The sequence below is a fragment of the Vicugna pacos genome, chromosome 12 (genome assembly GCF_048564905.1).
Source record: "Vicugna pacos chromosome 12, VicPac4, whole genome shotgun sequence".
In the NCBI taxonomy this organism is placed as follows: domain Eukaryota; kingdom Metazoa; phylum Chordata; class Mammalia; order Artiodactyla; family Camelidae; genus Vicugna; species Vicugna pacos.
Window position 1 is genome coordinate 52,889,921 of NC_132998.1, and position 18,101 is coordinate 52,908,021.

General features: G+C 41.7%; 2 protein-coding genes across 2 annotated transcripts in view; both read left to right on the plus strand.

Moving 5' to 3' along the window:
- The window catches only part of PTPRR (protein tyrosine phosphatase receptor type R), a 226,657-nt gene extending 214,168 nt beyond the window's left edge, over positions 1-12,489 (plus strand). Inside the window, exon 14 of the mRNA XM_006197827.4 lies at positions 11,309-12,489. Within this exon, the coding sequence (XP_006197889.1) occupies positions 11,309-11,402 (94 nt within the window). The 3' untranslated portion in view covers positions 11,403-12,489. The remainder of the gene's footprint in view (positions 1-11,308) is intronic.
- A 669-nt stretch (positions 12,490-13,158) lies between these two features.
- Positions 13,159-18,101, plus strand: part of PTPRB (protein tyrosine phosphatase receptor type B) — a 106,907-nt gene continuing 101,964 nt past the window's right edge. The window contains exons 1-2 of the mRNA XM_006197825.4: positions 13,159-13,240; positions 14,532-14,927. Of these exons, the coding sequence (XP_006197887.1) occupies positions 13,186-13,240; positions 14,532-14,927 (451 nt within the window). The 5' untranslated portion in view covers positions 13,159-13,185. The remainder of the gene's footprint in view (positions 13,241-14,531; positions 14,928-18,101) is intronic.

An 18,101-nucleotide genomic window follows, 5' to 3' on the forward strand; every position in this document is an offset into this window, starting at 1 on the left:
TCCTCCGTCAGAGGGTCAGGGGCAGCACTCACTGGCCGGGAGCTGCCCCTGCAGGGACCTTGATTTCTTCTGCCTGGTGCTTCTGTAAACGGGGGTCCCGTAGGGGCCCCACAAACCCTCAGGGACCCCAGTTCTTAACCATGTGCCCTGCTTTCATATTAGCTGGTGCCGGAACGCCACGAGTGCCAGACATATAGTTCTAAACAGACGCCAAGCTGGTGTCCAACACCAGCTCTGACCCAGTTTGGAACAACACCCTGGAAAAACAAGGGCTTGGTTTGCTGGTTGTTGGGGCTGGTGTTCCTCTTTGATCTTGCCTGTCCACCCTCTCACTCCCACCTCCCCCGCCTGCTTTTGTGGCCTGACCTCCACCTTGGTTTCCACTTCCCAGCCACAGTCCTCTGTCAAGTCTCCCAGATTGTCCTCGAGCTTTAAAGAGAGTCACAAGTACGTTTTTAAAACCGTTATCAAAATGCCTCCCCTATCGGCTCCTTCCTTCCTAAAGCAAATGGTCAGAAATTTCAGCCTTGGCCTCCCAGCACCACCAAGGTCTTCCCACCAGGCTTGTCTTTTTAGTCCTGATCGGATCTTCAAAACATCTCCAACTTCTCTGCCTAGAGGTTCCCTACCCCCTATACTTTGAATTTGAATTACTGCCAAAATGTGTCTCGATGTCACTCTATCTGCTTTGTTATTCAGGATGCCTTCTACCTAGATTTCTCCTGAGCAGCTGCTTCTGTGTTTTGGAAGCAAATCATCTCCTTGAAAGTTTCCTTGAAAAGTCCTTCCTTGCCTTCCTTCCTTTGCAGGATTAATATAGATTTTCTTTTTCTCGCCTCTTCCTTCTGCTGTGCGTTTCCCTAGTTATTACGACAAGCAAAATGGAAAACCTTCCTCTGTTCCTTTACCCCACCCAGCTTCTTTTCATCCATGCTTTTTGCTTCTTGCTTCAGTTTTTCGTCTTTCTCCTATCATATTTTGTTTTTAAAATTCCAGTGCGTAGGTGACTGCTGCCGCTGACCATGACCCTAACTCGTGCCAGTAAAGGGAAAACTGGCCTCAGAAAATCCCAGTGTCCCCAGCCCTCGTCTCTGTGCCAATCCTTGCCTTCAATTTTGGATCTGTCTTTAGATGTTACAAAATGCGCTGTTGGACACCAGAGATTTATTTAATCAGGGCCGCCCCACCGTGGTCTTCAAAGCACGTGTCTCCTTTAACTCCCAAAATGGACCCAAGAGTAAGAAGAGAGGTATTCCTTGGCCTCATTTAAAAAAAAATAATAGTAATAAGGAAACAAAGAATTCAAGTCAATCGCCCAATATCAGCCAGCTAAGAGGCTGGCAAAGTAGACCTCTTCGGAATCCAGGACTTCTGTTTTTAAACTCGAAGGTATGAATGTCATTGATAAAAGTAAACAGGCTTTTTTATATCTTTATACAAAATTGCTAGACAACAACATACCTCTCTGATAATTCTTTGCCAGTTAGAAAATGCAATGACACCATAATTTTTAAAGCAATGTTTAGTATGAATGAGGGCTATCTTGTAAACAGAGTGAGTGATATTGTCAGCGGTCGCTTTAAGAATGTAATTCGAGGGACGGAGGAAAGTTGCCTCATCCCACAATATCTATCTACGGAGGATATCTGAAATAGTACTTTAGAGAGTCAATCTTTGGCTAAAAGAATCATTCCTTTTTGCAGTTCCCTGACCTAGACTTGGGAGGTGAGGATGACATCTTGGCTATTAACACTGTAATCTCAACAAGGTGATCGATCCTTTTCCAGCTCAAGTATGCTAGCTACAGAGAGCGTAACTCCGCACATTAGGAAGACATTCAGAGCCGGGTTTTGATGAAGGGGACTTGAGGAGAGGGCTCCAGGAGAGGGGCACGCCTGAGGCCCTGCCACGGAGGAGTCCGGGGGACAGCGCTGGGCACTGAAGGGCATGGAGAGAGAACGGAAGAGCCTCAGCAGATCAGCTACCTAACTTGCAGGGCCCAGTGCAAAAGGAGACTGTAGACCCCCTTTTTAAAAAATTAACTCTTGCAAAGAGGAAGAATAATACCATATGGTATCACTCCAATGTGGAATCTTAAAAAAAAATAGAAAGGACACTATGAACTCACCTACAAAACGGAAACAGACTCACAGACATAGTAAACAATCTGACGGTTACTGGGGAAAGGCGGTGGGAAGGGACAAATTTGGGAGTTTGAGACTTACAAAAGTTAGCTACTATATATAAAAATAGATTTTAAAAAAGAATTTTTTTCTGTATAGCACAAGGAACAATAGCTTGGATAACCTTTAATAAAAAAAAATGAAAACGGATAGATGTACGTATATGCATGACTGGGACATTGGGCTGTGCACCAGAAATTGACACATTGTAACTGACCGTACTTCAATTTAAAAAAAATAATAACTCTTTCAAGACAGTGAGAGCAGAACATTAACCCAAGTACACGGTCCTTCTCAGCACAGGGGGAGGGGGCTGGTATGACTGAGCGTGTCACAAGCCCATGCAGCTGACCCTGTGGGGAGGTGTTTTAGGATGGGCATTTGTAGATGGGCCTGACTCCTGTGTCCTGTGAAACAGGTACTGAGATCTCTGCTCAGAATAGTGTTCCTGAATCATGCATACGTTCGTTCATTCATTCAACAAACATTTACTAAACACCTACTACTAAACGTGCACCAGGCCCCTGGGTCTGGCAGAATTCCTTTACAGACTTTTCCAGGTTGTGTTTCTCAGGCCACAATTTAATGATTAATTAAACTATGAGAGCCTGTTGGGTGTCAGACTCTCTTAGACTGGACCCAGGCATTCAATCACTCAATCAATGCTTCTCAATTAAGTTGGAGAAAAAGCTATATGCTGTATTTCTTAGGACCCGACTCCACTTGGGTGGTCATATTAGGTATTAAAGCATGAAAGATCTGAAGGCTCCCCCAGCGTGGAGGTCCATTTCACTCCCTTTAAGCACTCTTTCACATTTATTTAACCACATAAAACGTTTCATAAAAACTGTCTAAATGGGAGGGAAAGAAGTTGTAAATCAATACATATGAACTGGTCCTTTCAAGAAGTTTGGTGGTGAAGAGAAGACATAGGCGTTTGAGCCTGGGTGGAGACCATTAAAAGGGGGAAAGGAAGGGGTGGGGGCTGACTGGATTGGAAGCATCCAACTGAAAACAGTGAGGGCGACAGAAGACAGAGCCGATGTATCAGAGAGCTGATTATTTGTACTCTGCAGAGTCCAGGCTCCACAAGATTTTTCCTATCCTTTCATATCCTCTTTAACAGTGGCCTCTACCCACTAGGGATCCAAAGGTGCACACTGCATCTTTCTTAGAAAGAAAGAGAAAGAGAGAAAGGAAAGAGAAAAAAATTACGATGCCTGATCATTGTTATTCAACATAACAAAAAACAGGCAGTTGGCACTCAGATCACAGGTCTGCATTTTAGCACTAAATTCAGTTGGTCTGGTTTAGAGATGACTGTGTTACACTGACAACCAGCGTAACAACCACGACAAAGCCATTTGGTGTGGATTCCTCATTCCCTGGCAAGACATTATTTTTATTGGCTTTAGGGCAACTTCTATTAATAGATGCTGCAGTTCTCACTGCAGATTCATGAGTCTGTAATTCTCCTATTAATAATACTTCTGAGCATATTTTGAACTAAAGTAGGATTTCTTTTGTTTCCAAGGAGGAGTTCAGATTCAGTACGAGGCACCAACAGGTGTTTTATTTAGAAGTACCGTCGTGGGTCATTCCTTCATTGCCATGGTATTCATTTTGCATTAAAAGACGGAGTCAGTAGCAGCAACTGGACGGGGCACTGGCTGGTGGGACTGGTCAGCAGGCAACCACTAGAGAATGAGATGCCAAACTGCTGGAGCAGTTGACAAGGAGTTTGGTGCTCATCCTGGCTCTGCCCCTAATTTCTTGTGTGGCCACTTGTCACTCCAGGCTTCTCTGTCTACATATGTAGAAAGAGAAATGATGCGTATCAATGGTCCCCAACCTCTTCTGGTCTGAGGACCCCTTCTTAAGAGTAAAATATTTCATGGACCTCAATCTGATGGTTGTATTTTGAATCCCATAAGGCTTATAAACTAGTCCTGCTTTATTATTTAGAAAGCCCCTCCCTATCTTGTTTAAATCTTCTAATCTTAAAAAATCACTAAATTGTTGGGATTATAGTACCACCTAATTAAGAATTCCAGTTGCTATTATAGTTGAACCAACTAGCCTTCACTACAGTTAGAGCCGGCTACAAGAGATTCACTTAGACTTGAGTACACCACGTGTCCATGGCGTGAGAGAGGGATGAAGGTCATTTACACAAGGAGTGTGAGAGATGCTCCTGTCTCTTTAAAAATAATAAAAATAATCCGTAGCAATGAAATGGCCCAGGGTACTCAGCGACTGCCTCACGTGCATTTGGAGAATGACTGAGGAGCAATATGTGACCATCAGAAGCCACCTAGGCAGGGAGAAAAGGAATGTGTTCCATTGTAGGTTGACCTCAGGCAGCTTTTTCCTCCTTGTATTTCTTCTGATCCTACTTGGCACCTCTGGACCCTGGAAGAACTTGAAAACCATTTGGAAAGTGAAACACATAAAATAATTTGTGATCCCAAAGCCTTTTTTTCCCCCTCTTCTTTCCCTCCCACCCCCCCCCTTTTTTTTCCTTCCCCAGAAACAGGAAATAAACTGTCCAATCTTCCCTTTTGAGAGTCAGTGGTGAAATCTTCAGTTGGCTTCACACATCCTTACCTTGGAGGCCTTAAATTGGAGTAACATCCAAAGACCTTTTTGTGGCTTCCCAGACAGGATAGAAAAATGCTTCCAGTGTGTGTCATATCATTGTTTAAATGTTTTGATTAATCACTTTAGTTTGATGGTTTTTTAACTATAGAAACCTAAGAGGACTAGTATATGTGCCATCAGTTTCCCAGGGTAGCATGCGTCCCCAGAATATTCTTTGTTTCCAAAACTGGCTTAAAATAATTCCAAAGCTAAAATTTCCACCTCTTGCTGTCATTTTTTATCAACCCCATGCTTACATTTATCCATACCCTTCTGTGTTCCCAGCTAATCACAGAGATTCCCTTAATAAGTGAATTTCAGAGATCTCCTTTGAAGATCAGGAATTGAGCATTTTGGTTCACTTATTGTAAGAACACTTGAAGATAAAGCCCAGAAACTGATAGAGATTTACGTGACATCACAGTTCCCGAGACCCCACCAAGGCATCCTCTTGTAAAACAGATGATGCCGACTGAATCTTCCAAGTGGTTGCCAGGACAACCTTTCCCTTCTCAGCTTGCAGTCAATTGCGTGTTAACTTGTGTGTTCAGAAGAAAATTGGCTAGTTTCAGGGGGGAAAAAATGGAACTCAAGAGCTGCTAGGACAATGAATTACCATTGAATTATCATTTGATTTGTGTTGGCTTTGATGTTCTACAAATACCTTGTAGAGAAAATGTCTATATTCAGAATACCTGGTCAGAATCAGTCCAAATGTTTACGTCTGCATTCTCCCTCCTTGAAATGACATGCGTATAAAGAGGTGAGGACAACGTCCGTCCGAGACACCCCGAGTTCAGCAGCAGATGTTAGCCTTGTTTGACTCACGCCCAAGTTATCAGAGCTTTGCCCAAGAGGAACATTAACGTCCACGTCTTTTGTTCTAAATTTACTGTACCAAACTTTACCAAAAGAATTCCAGATTCGAAAATAATAAAAAGCCAAGGAGCGTAGGTTCCATTGTTAGCCCAGAAGTGAGTCACCGCTGCAGAATTTCTTCTGTCTACTGATTAGACCGGATACGCGCTGGGCGGTGCGGCAGGAAAGGCTTGTTGCTCTTTGTATGTGTGAGTTAATAGTCACAAAAGGTCACAATTTTAACATGTTAAAAACCAAATCTCTCTCCTGGGCATCTGGAGGGTTTGTTTTTTTTTTTTCAACACACTCTCCCAGTAGCAAAGGGGAAAAAACTATGTTTTTTTCCCTCCTAACCTGCGTTTACCCTCCGCTGACACAGCTACGTGCCTCTCTGCATGGAGAGGGAGATGACACTGCTTTTTGTGTTTGGCGTGGCTAAGGGCAGGATATCTGAATCCATTCTGGCCTGGCCAAACGCACTGTTCATACTCCACGGCCACAAAGAAATCAGAGCCTTGCAGCCAACACCATTTTTGCGGTGTGAGAAGTGACTTTCTTCCCAAGCATGAAATGGAGCATAATTAAGATGCATAAATAATTTAACATCCAAACCAAGGCACTTCTGAGAGTAAAAGGGGGCCTTATTAATAATAACACCAGGGCAACAGGAGTAAACCAGGACTGTCCCAAGCAAACCAGATGCAGGATCACCCGAAGGCATCGTGTTAACTAATCATTTACCAAAAGAGGAAGAAACAGGTTTCACAGCATTTAGTTAGTACTCACTGAGTGGCAGCCACTGTGCTAATAAGCATTTCGTGGATTATCCCATTTAGACCTGGCAAAACCTGAAACCTTATTAGGTAAATACTATTTGCTTCTCAGGCACCGCTGTAGGACCCTGGGCTCCCGGGAATCCTGTGACTAGCCTTTGGCTAGACGCTGATACGCCCTGAGCCATCTAGTCCTCGCAGTCTTGTGAGGTTTGTCATTCATGCCGCTTTATAAGGGAGGAAAACCCAGCTGGGAAGGACCCAGTACTTTGTTCAGAGTGCTGCGGCTGTTAGGTTCAAAAGCAAGGATTCAGACTTGACTTCAAGCCCACTTCTTCCCACTACGTCATCTGCCTCCGCTGTAGGTGACCTCCAGACTGGCCAATATTTAGAAACATATTTGAGTCTTTCCACCCAGGCTTGCTGGACCTGAGCTGTAAGACAGAGTAGTTCTCTGCCCCGTGTGCTGTTAGTTCTCCAAGACCCTTAGAGGACTCATTCCAGAACCTTCCAACCAGTCCTCTTTGACCAGATAGCACCAAAGAGTAACTATAACAATAAATATAGCTAACAATGTTGTATCTGCAGGTGCTTGGCTATGGGCTAAACATTTTAAATGGATCGCCCTAATTATTTCTCCCAGCAGTGTTACGGGGTAGACACTATTATTTTATTACCTCATTATTCTGCAGATGAGAAAACTGAGCACAACAAAAATTTTGTAGTAAGGGTAAAGCAGCTGGTCAGTAGTGGAGACAGGAATTGTTTTGACAACGGTGTTGGTGTCTTTTTACCTCTTAACACATGTCGGCCCCTAACTGGTAATGAACCTGGCACCCTGGCGTTCCAAGTCTGTTCAAACTGACAGTGACTCTCATAGCTAACTGAGTTCCTTTGCCCTGTTTTTACATGACCTTACTCTTTTTTGATCATCTAATTCCTACTTGGCCGGAGGTATTGTGGCTTAATGCGTTACATCCCTTGGGAAAAGATTTGTATCCAAAGAGGATTCTCCAAGGCGAGATCATGCTTTAAAACAATACACTAGGTAGCAGTGGTGATGTCTGCATGCTGCCTAACTGATGACAGCCTTACTCCACTGAAGCGTCAACATGATCGCCCTGGAAATCCTTAAAATCTTAACCTTGGTTGAGTTTAAGCTATGATCTGTTGGAGGTCAAGGATTATTTAGTGCCTGCTCTTTACAAGGGAGTTGAAGGATGCCGTTTAAAGTAATAAAAAGAGTGTCCCTACGTCTTACCTTCGAAGACCAGCTTGCATTAGGAACATGACGTCAGTGATACAGATCCAGACCTCCGCAGGTCCGTGGAGCCCTGTCTGACCTGAAAGGTACCAGCAGTCCAAGTCAGAGCTCTCCTGAAGGCTGAAGTAGCACAGGGCTCTCTTGAGGGTTCCATTATTAATCTAACATTGTTCATTTATTCTATAAATGTATTTTGTACATAGGCACTGTATTAGCTTCTTGAGTATTTTTTACTACGACCAGCCTGTAGAAAGACTGTATGTGTCCTGTAACAGAGTAAAATCTGCAGGGTAATCCTGGAATTTAATTTCTTAGAAAAATTAACAGAGAATTCGACATACCAATATATGCAATTGGACATTTATTAAATATTCTGAAAGATGATTGTAATGAGTTCCTGAATTTGAGCCAGCCTCCAGTGAATGCATTCTGGAATGCTCTTTGCCTTCTTTTAGCCTGAAGTTTCTTTGTTTTCATATAACGTGAGAACAGCATAGCCTGGGTAACCTACTTGACAGTTATTTACTTGGGACTATTAAGTGCTTTTCACTTTTGCAAATATGAGAAGACTGTGATATCACGCCTGCTCTCAAAGGGCCTACCACCTAGTTAGAAATAGTTTTGGAATTGGCTTGGACGGTACGTCACATGATATCAAAGCACTTACAGTAAAGACCCGTCTTAGCCCTGTCTTTTTTCTGTTCCTTTATAAATGACAGATGAAAAGACACAAGGCATGCTTGTTGGATATCTGGAGGACACACACTGGGGAGTGAGAAATAGAAGGCTAATATGCTGCATGATAGAAATCATGATGTCAGAAATAATGATGAGATCAACAGGTTGAAGTAAGAACAAACGGAAAACTCTGTATTTAGTTTGAAAAACTCAATACCAAAAGCACAGGATGGGAGGGAACTGTAATTTTCACATTCCAAAAAACTCCCGCAGACGTCTTCATTAGCACAAACCTTCACTCCATAGCCTAAAATACTTGCTGAGCACCAGGCACGAGGTAGAGTACTGTGGGATCTTTCCCCCCAGTGCACCTGCAGATGCAAACTCGTTGGCCTATTTCATGCAGCTCAAGGGAGAAATATTCCCACTGACCAGATCTCATCGGTTGTAGACACAACACTCTAAGAAGGTCGTGTTTGATAAAACAGCCTGTGGAAGGCGGGAGACTAGATTGCTGAGTGACAGGGAAACCAGGCTGTATAGAAATATCGAGTGGCCACAGGATGTTTAGTCTAGAGAAGAAAAGATTATGGCGCTTTGATGATTGTTTTCCAGCTTTTAGAGAGCTATCGTGTGCCTACAGGAGGAACCTTAAGCCTTTTTGGGGTTCTTTCAGTTTGACCAATAGGGTGAAAGATAGAGAGGGTCAGATGCATTCGATGTCTTCAAAAGCTTTGGCAAAGGCTCCCACTGAAGGTACCTCGCCCATGAACATTCCAGACGAAACTAGCTGACCATCTGCCACGTAGACTGCTCCCTCCTGGAAAGGCAACATTTTGTTGGCAGCTGGAATGATCTCTGAGGATCCCTCTGACGCCAGTTCCTTCCTTTTCATTTTTCAGAACAAGTGGGAAGTAGCATAACTTTTCATATACCGTCCTTAAGCCTTGAGATCCACAAGAACTTTGCTAGCCTACAACGAACGCCTTCATTTCCCCATCTTCCCCACCTTCGCCAGCAGAAACAATTATTGACTTAGTTAACAGAATGTCATAGTTCATATTCTCCAAGCATTAAAATACACTGCTGACCCATGTGGGGTAAAATGGTAATTAAACCTTAGACCGAGCCTTCATTCATCCACCAGATGGACATAGAAATGTTTGTGCTCACTGGAAAATACAAGAAGAGGAAAATTTTGCCTCCAAGAGAGGTCAGTGATCCAGAGCCCATGAGATGGAGCACATATAAGGCTCCGCAGATGGTCAGCTCAAGGAGCGGGACTGGTGAGCTGTGTGGATGCCAGAGGAAGGGAGGAACCTCTCAGCTCCCTGGAACTGCCTTAGCATTAATGGGGCTGTGTTTCCCAAGCTTCACAGTCAAAGCCAGCACCTTCCGGACACCTGTTGTTTTCAGGTGTGCCCAGATGTCATCATCCAGCGAAGAAGAGGAAACGTTAACACGTCCTCAGCTGGCCGTTCCTCTAGTCGACTTACGATCCAGGAACACTTATGTGCAGTTCTAGGGAAAAGGACCAATGAAGTGTTTCTGTCAATAAGTTGCAGTCACCCAAAACCGTGTATTTACCTCTTTATTTCTTGCCAGGTGCATCATTTTGGCATCATGTCAATCTGCCGAGTGTAATTTAGAAGGATGAAGTGCTACAAACTTAACATCGCTGTTTAGAAGGGTGAACTCTTACTGCTTTAATATCTTGCAAGCTTGTATCTACGGAGATTAACAAGTAAACATAGATGCAAGCCCAGTTTTAGTTATTACCATGACTTAGCAATCACATTACAGTGAGGCCCTATATCTCAGTGTTTGAAGCTGAAGTGCTCAAATGGCCTAAAAATAATTGTTGTGAATGGTAGCAACAGCCACTAGGAAGAATTCGTTAAAACATAAGTTCAACATTGGTTGTAAGATTGCAGAGTTATGGAAACTTTCCAAGACTTCAAATAGTTACTAACAGCGATGCAGTTATTCAGTGAGCGGTAACATTTATCCTAGCTTTGCAAAGTAGAAGAACAAAAGGTGAAACAGCTATTTTATATATAAAAGTATAACGAGTATTTATTATTATTATTATTATTATTATTATTATTATTATTATTTCTCATGAAGTTGGCCACCTTCTACTAATCCACAACAAGAGGTACCCTGAATAACTAGTGACGATAATTATAATTACAAAGGAGAAAGGGCAAGAACCAGTTCCCTTTTTCCCAAGTAATTTAAGGGCCCACCTGCTATTGTGTTTAGATCCCCAGCACGCCGCACCCAAAGGCTAACGTTGGTTCCACAAAACATACTCAAATAGATCACACGAAGGTAGTTCTTTTTACTTGCAGAAAAAGCAACATTTCGCAGTTGAGTTTTTTTGGTAGATCCGCTTCAACGTTAACGCAAGTGCGTAAATCAGGATGATGTAAGATGAATGATAAGGCATCAGAGAAGTGATACTAACACTCCAGACACGTGAATTTATTTAACCCTTACAACAGTCCTACAAAATAGGTGCTCCCACTTTAACAGACGAGGAAACTGAAGCACAAGGGATTTTAGTCACCCACTAAGAACTGGCATCCCAGGGATCTGAACTTGGGCAGCCTGGCTAGTTCCAAAGTCCAAGACTTAACCATGAGGCTGTACTGCCTCCCCGGTCATGGTATGTTGGTAAAATTAATCAAATGCCTAGCATATGCCCGGCCTTGTGTTAATCCTTTTATTACGTTAGCCGATTGAGTTCACCTGTTGGGTCGTTTGGACGTAGGTAAGAGGAGTAACAAAAGAATCACCAGGTCAGCTGTTGTGCCTTTGGCAAAACACCTGCGCTTGGGCGAGGTCTCTGTGTTACTTAGGAATGCAGGACGCTAACAATAAGCTGTTGCATCATCTCTCCCTTGCAGGGGTGGAATGGTCCAAACCAGTGAGCAGTATGAATTTGTGCATCATGCCCTGTGCCTGTACGAAAGCAGACTTTCAGCAGAAACGGTCCAGTGATTCTCTGAAGACATACCAAACCGTCGATCTCTCGGGGTGATTAATTGATTACCCACCTGAGGCTTCTGGAGGGAGCTTCCTGCAATGGAAGGAAAGAGACGCCGGGACGTCAAGCTGGGGCATGGATTGTGGAAGGTGGCAACGCATTAAAGATTGCCAGCCTCTTGTGTATAGGAATGCATTTGTAAGCATCCCCTAAGTTGTTCTGAAGGTCCTGTGCTGATGGAGGTATGACACAGCGAAGGAGGATTTTGTTTTGTCTGTATTGACTATCTGCTTCACAGAATATATATATGAAATAGTGATATATGTCATCAGATGATGACGGGAAGAGCTGCTGAAGAAATTATTATTGTGTGTTTAGATGCTTTAATGTTTGCAAAATCTGTCTTGTGAATGGACTGTCAGCTGTTAAACTGTTCCTGTTTTAAGTGCTAATTCCTTTCTCAGTTACCAGAATCTTGCCGCTAAAGTTGCAAGTGATTGATAATGGATTTTTTTTAAAAATAAGTCCCTGTTTTTGGAAAAAAAAATCAAAAGCAGTAACTATTTTATATGGAAATGTGTCTTGAAAATATTACCTAGCAAATGTGTATTTATCAGTACCTCCTATCCATCAATTACAGAGCACAATGGTTGTCATTGGGTATAAATGTATTTACTCTACTATAGAGGTGATTTCTGCTCCAGGACTCTATCCACTGAATTTCTACATTGTGAATCACTTTACTTTCAAAGGGAAAAACAAATTTGTAGCAAATGATGTATTAAGAATTTTAAATACTCGTCTCTCTTTTACTAAGAAAGACTTTTTGAATATGCTGTCTACCTGGAATCTCTCTCCCAATAAAAGGCAGATGCCTTTGGGAAGGGTGTAACCTCTCCCATTTCCAGAGGTTCTTCAAAAGGATGCTGCCATGGATATCCTTAAATTCCTAAAGGATTTAATCCTCAAGAGACAAATAAAGTTAAAAAAAAAACTACACTCAGCAAACACTAGATGTTCTGCTCAGATACACATTTTTAATGCAGCCATGTTGACTTTGTTTCCTACTGCCAATAAACTACTCTTAATACTAAACATTGAGTAAGGCATGCATTTTTTTTTTTTTTTCTGTTTGGAGAGAGACCGTTATCTGTGGGGGAAAGCCTGAAGTCAACAGTGTGATGGGTTTAATTTTAGTCTGCCTCTCACCAGTGGAGATGACCATTTCAAAATGTAATATTGTCATCACTTGAGCGATAATGATCTGGAAGTGCCATCATTATGTGGTTTTCCTTGACAGACTCCTAGCATATCATTATGCAAACAGTCCATGTTTATGTCTTCAGATCGCTTGTCACAGACCCTCATAAATTACATGGTTTGCGTGTGTTCAGCAGAATCACATCACCTGAAGAGATGTAATATTGTAGGAACATTGAATTACCTAAGATTGCAATTCCTTTCTTCCCTCTTGAGCTGAAGAAGCGGTCATGTGCCAACGGGATGGTAGAAGAAAACCTACACGTTTTATTCTGCTCCTGGAGGCTGGAATTTTTCCTACATTAAAAAAAAGAGAGAGAGCGCGAGAGAGAGGTAATCATAATCCCTTCTTTCTAAGGAAACAGACAAAAGAACAACTGGTGTAAAACTTCCCCCAGACAATTCAATAGGAGGAAGTGCTCGTCACTTGACTTTTCCCCCCACCGTGAAGGCACATTTCCTTCCTAGTCTTGGCTTCTCTTATCTGGGAGAATTTTTTTCCCCCCAAGCGAAGCATGAACAGTCGTTAAGTGGAAAATGGAGGCTGAATTGTACATGGCGGTTCTTACCTGCTTCATCCTCGGGAACTCAGGTGAGTGGGTCTGCCTCAGTTTCCTGAGGCATTTCTCCAATAGCCCTGTCGTCCAAGAAATGCCTGGAAGAAGGCGGGAATGGAGCCAGGTCTCCATGGCAGTTCAGCCAGAGACGAGGTGGGGGGGGGGTACTCTCAGGAGCCAGCCATGCCCACACCGTTGAGATTTCTCTCCAAAAGGAAAATAAATGGCCTCCTCCTGTCCTCCAAATGCCTCCAGCCACCCCTGAAATGGCATCTTTACAGCAGAGCGTGAAGCACCCTGAGGGGGAGCAAAAGCAATTACAGTGGCGTGTGGTTATATAACAGCCTGTGGCACCTTTAAGCTTTTTGCCTGTTGGGATCTAGTTTTGTTTTCTTTTGTGTTACAGAAAGCAACTACTAGGAGTATAATCAAAGGGGGCTGAGGAGCTGTGGTGCGTTTTATTGGGAAGTTGTTTGAAAGTTCTGAATATTTTCACGGGAGAGCTGGGAAAACTCACAAAAGCACCTGGAAAGTGGTTTCCGAGCCTGAATATTGCACTTTGTAAGACTGATGTTTAACCACAGGGTGTTTAGTTTTCTTACATTGAGAAAAGGTGAAAATTTTTAAAAGGTACTCTATTAGTATCTGAGGTTGAAAAGCACAGCTCTTGTCACGAAATCAAGAAAGGCTTCTCTCCAGGACTATAAAAAATTGAGTTTGTGATAATCAGTACTTTCATTGGTTGCTGCTAGCTAGAAGGTCGTACTTAGGGGAATGGGAGATTTTATTTTATTTTTGGATAAGTATATCCAATTTTTTTAAAGGATGTATTCAAACTAGTCCACTTGTAAACAAACAATTCTAGCGATGGTAACTTAAGGGTTAGGAAAAGGGGTGTTTTTCTAGAGTGGGTGATGAAGGTGAGATGGAAGAAGTAAAATGGTTAAAAACCAGAACTGGACTTTTTATAACTTCAGCATATTTAACTATTTGGGCTAAAATATCACACTATATTCTTTGTATGGTTTTTTTTTTCTTTTCTAGGCTTCCTTTCGTTATTTCAGTGGGGGTATATTTTCTTTTCTAAGCCATGTGAAAGTAAAAAAATGGGGGGGCTAAGTGCGCCATCTTAATATTGTTACATTGTCACATTGGAATTGTAAATGGTGTGTGTTGAATCTGGGACTATTCACTTGAGATGAGAGCCATTGCAAAGGAGAAGTAAACCTCGTGTTTTGGCTTGGCGGATTTGTGGGTGGGTTGTTTTGTTTCCTGATGGGCCATATGATTTGTTACATGGTACCTAATGAGCTTCTCATCTTCCAGAGGGCTTTCAGATTGTCCATGTCCAGAAACAACAGTGCCTTTACACAAATAAGATAGTGGTCCTGGGCTTGTGCGATGGGACCAGCCAGAACCAGCAGTGGATGTGGACGGAGGATGGAAAGCTCCTTCATGTTAAATCTGCGCAGTGCCTGGCCATCTCCAATTCCTCTGGTGGCCCTTTCCAATCAGTCATCTTTGCCCACTGCTCTCAGGCACCTCGATGGACTTGCCATGAGAAGGAAGGGTTCCTGGAAGTGGAAAATGCCTCTCTCTTTCTCAAGAAACAAGGCTTCAAGGTAGTGGTCAAGAAGGGCAGGAAGTACCTCCACAGCTGGATGAAAATGGATGTCAACAAGGAGGGAAAACCAGTCAATGAAAGCCTCTGCTTGAAAAAAGGTGAGCTCTTCCTTTCAGAATCGATTCTGAAAGTTCTTCTGCTCAATGTCTTGTTTTTTTTACCACATTCAAAGGGAAGTCTACACGCCCCAACAAAATTCCTATAGAGGATTCATAAGCTAATGGAAATGGATTGTGTGATGCCCACCGACTCAGAAAACTTCATTATCCTCATTAAAATCAGTCAAACTTTTCTATCTCTCATTCCTCTTTCCCCCTTTTTCCTGCTTCTTTTGTGAATTCAACACATAGTTCTTGAGTTTCTCTTTTGTGCCAGACACTAAGCACTTTGGTGAAGTGCTGTTAGATGTAGGAATATACATAGCATGCATATGTAATGACGAAAGCAAATGATCAGGAAATTCATCATTTCGCTGATGTAGACACCTCTGTTCTCTGGCTATGAGGAACTATTAGAATACAAAATTGGTGCTTGATAAGACTGGGAAGACAATGAATTCTATTTTTGCAAATCTCTTGTGCTAAGTGCAGGGGTCAACATCTTTTGGAGGTAACATACTTTTGAAATGGTAAAAACCAGTGTGCAGCCACAGAGTTTTCTAATTTGTTGACCTTTGATGGATATAATGTAGATGCTGGACACATGTAAAGACCTGTATGTGCAAGCACAAATTCCTGGTGCAATGCATAGCTCAGACTTGCACTAGGAATCTTTATTCGTGGATATAGCTTAATATTCTATTTTACTTGATCATCGTATTATTTATTTACTCCTCTGTTAGAGGTTTGCTTTAGGAAATCATGAACGATAAAACCAACACCATTATTACCTCCTAGGTACAAACAGACCTTACAAATCACTGGAGCAATTATCTAGAAATGAAGTGCTTCATTAAGATTAAAATTTGCCAAGGTTCAGTGAACTATCCCAAATAACTAGGTGGCAGAGCTTTGGTTAGAAACCAGGTTTCTTGACTTCTGGTCCAGGGCACTTTCCAATATACAGTGTTTCCCAAATACGTAGCCACAGACTTTCGCCCAACTGGCAACATCAAAATCACCTGGGGGAGGAGCAGAGCGAATCACTGCCATCATTTTTCCCTCTACTGTTGTCTCCAAGATTTGATTCCAAGAAATTTAGATTTGGGCATAATTCTTGATGTCTTTAAAAAAAAAATCTCCCCAAATAATTTTGATCCGTACCCTCACTTAGGGATCAGCATCCACCGTATCTTTAATTTTTTTCTTGGATGTTGAGTTTTGAGCTTTATGTGAGTCTTTCCACCTCTCTGGTCTTTGGACAGTTGTCTGTCACTCATTCATTTTGTTAAAGAAAGAAGCATCTAATTAGATGCCAGTGAATGCAGTGGGCGCTTCTTCAATGAAGGTTGTTACAGTCTCTGTTCTTATAAAACCTCCAATACAAGAATAAGATAAAAATATAAGTCAATTGGAAAATTCAGCTTTATCTGAGAGTATACAGCATACAGCAACCGATTCATACAATCCTCTTCCAGTGGTTCATCTAGCTAGGCCTGTCCTAAACAACAAAGAAACGTTGTAGATATTACATACAAGAAATGAGTTTCCTCCCAACTCCCAATCAAACCTTATTTAGCAGAATATTTGAAAAGTGGAACTTTTACAAAGTACGTGTGGATTCAATAGATATGGATTATTCAAGATAAAAGATAATTCATGAAAAAACTATCTCCTTTGACCTCCATACAAAACATGTCTAATGATGGACTTCACTTTGAAAGTAAAGTAGATACAACAGACCATTTACAATTAACCACTAGAACAAGCCATATCCAAAACATGTCTGAAACAATGTGGGGCTGGGGGGGATGGACTTCTAGAAAAAGCAAGGTTAACATTTGTATGACTTTGGTACAAAAAAGTTTTTATATTTCAGTATGCACAGGCACAACACATACATTTGCTTTAATACAATTATAAGTTAACAGATGTATTTTTCTTCTCCATCCATACAGAGTGATATTGGTACATGAAAGCTCTCTGATTTTCTAGAGAATCAATTGTGAGAAATTAAATTGCATGCAGATATTTGCAATGAATCATTCCAAATGCCCTTTCAAGGAGGAGGGTATATAGCTCAGTGGAAGCTATAGCATGCATGAGGTCCTGGGTTCAAGCCCCAGTACCTCCATTAAATAAATAAATAAATAAACCTAATTACCACCCCCTCCTCAAAAAGATGGATGCCAAATGCCCTTTCTTAAAGAGTGGATAATTAAATACTTTTTAAATTGAGGTGTAGTCAGTTTACAACATTGCGTCAATGTCTGGTGTACAGCACAATGCTTCAGTCATACATGAATATACATATATTCATTTTCATATTCCTTTTCACCATAAGCTACTGCAAGATATTGAATATAGTTCCCTATGCTATACAGTATAAACTTGTTTATCTATTTTATATATATTAGTCAGTATCTGCAAATCTCAATCTTCCAGTCCAAACCTTCCCACCCCCTGCCCCCTTGGTAACCACAAGTTTGCTTTCTATGTCTGTGAGTCTGTTTCTGCCCTGTAAACGAGCTCATTTGTCTTTTTCTTTTGAGTCCACATATAAGTGACATCATAGGATATTTGTCTTTCTCTTTCTAATTTACTTCACTTAGAATGACATTCTCCAGGGCCATCCATGTTGCTGCAAATGGCATTATTTTATCATTCTTTGTGGCTGAGTAGTATTCCATTGTGTAAGTATACTTTTTTATCCAGTCATCTGTCCATGGACATTTAGGTTGTTTCCATGTCTTGGCTATTGCATATAGTGCTGCTGTGTACATTGGGGTGCAGGTGTCTTTCTGAATTAAGGTTCCCCTCTCAATATATGCCCAAGAATGGGATTGCTGGGTCGTATGGTAAGTCTATTTTCAGTCTTTTAAGGACTCTCCATACTTTTTTCCACAATGGCTGCACCAAACTGAATTCCCACCAACAGTGTAGAAGGGGTCCCTTTTCTCCACACCCTCTCCAGCATTTTAAATACTTTACTCTTAAGCAGCACAAATATGCATGTTATTCATCCATAGGATGGGAATTTTTTTTAATTAAGTTCTTCAGTAAAAGCATACCTGTGAAGGTCAAAATCTGGACTATATATTTTGTATTTGTTTCATAGAGGAAACATTCACGATGCTATTCAAGTATCTAAGTAATATTTCTCTACTAACCACT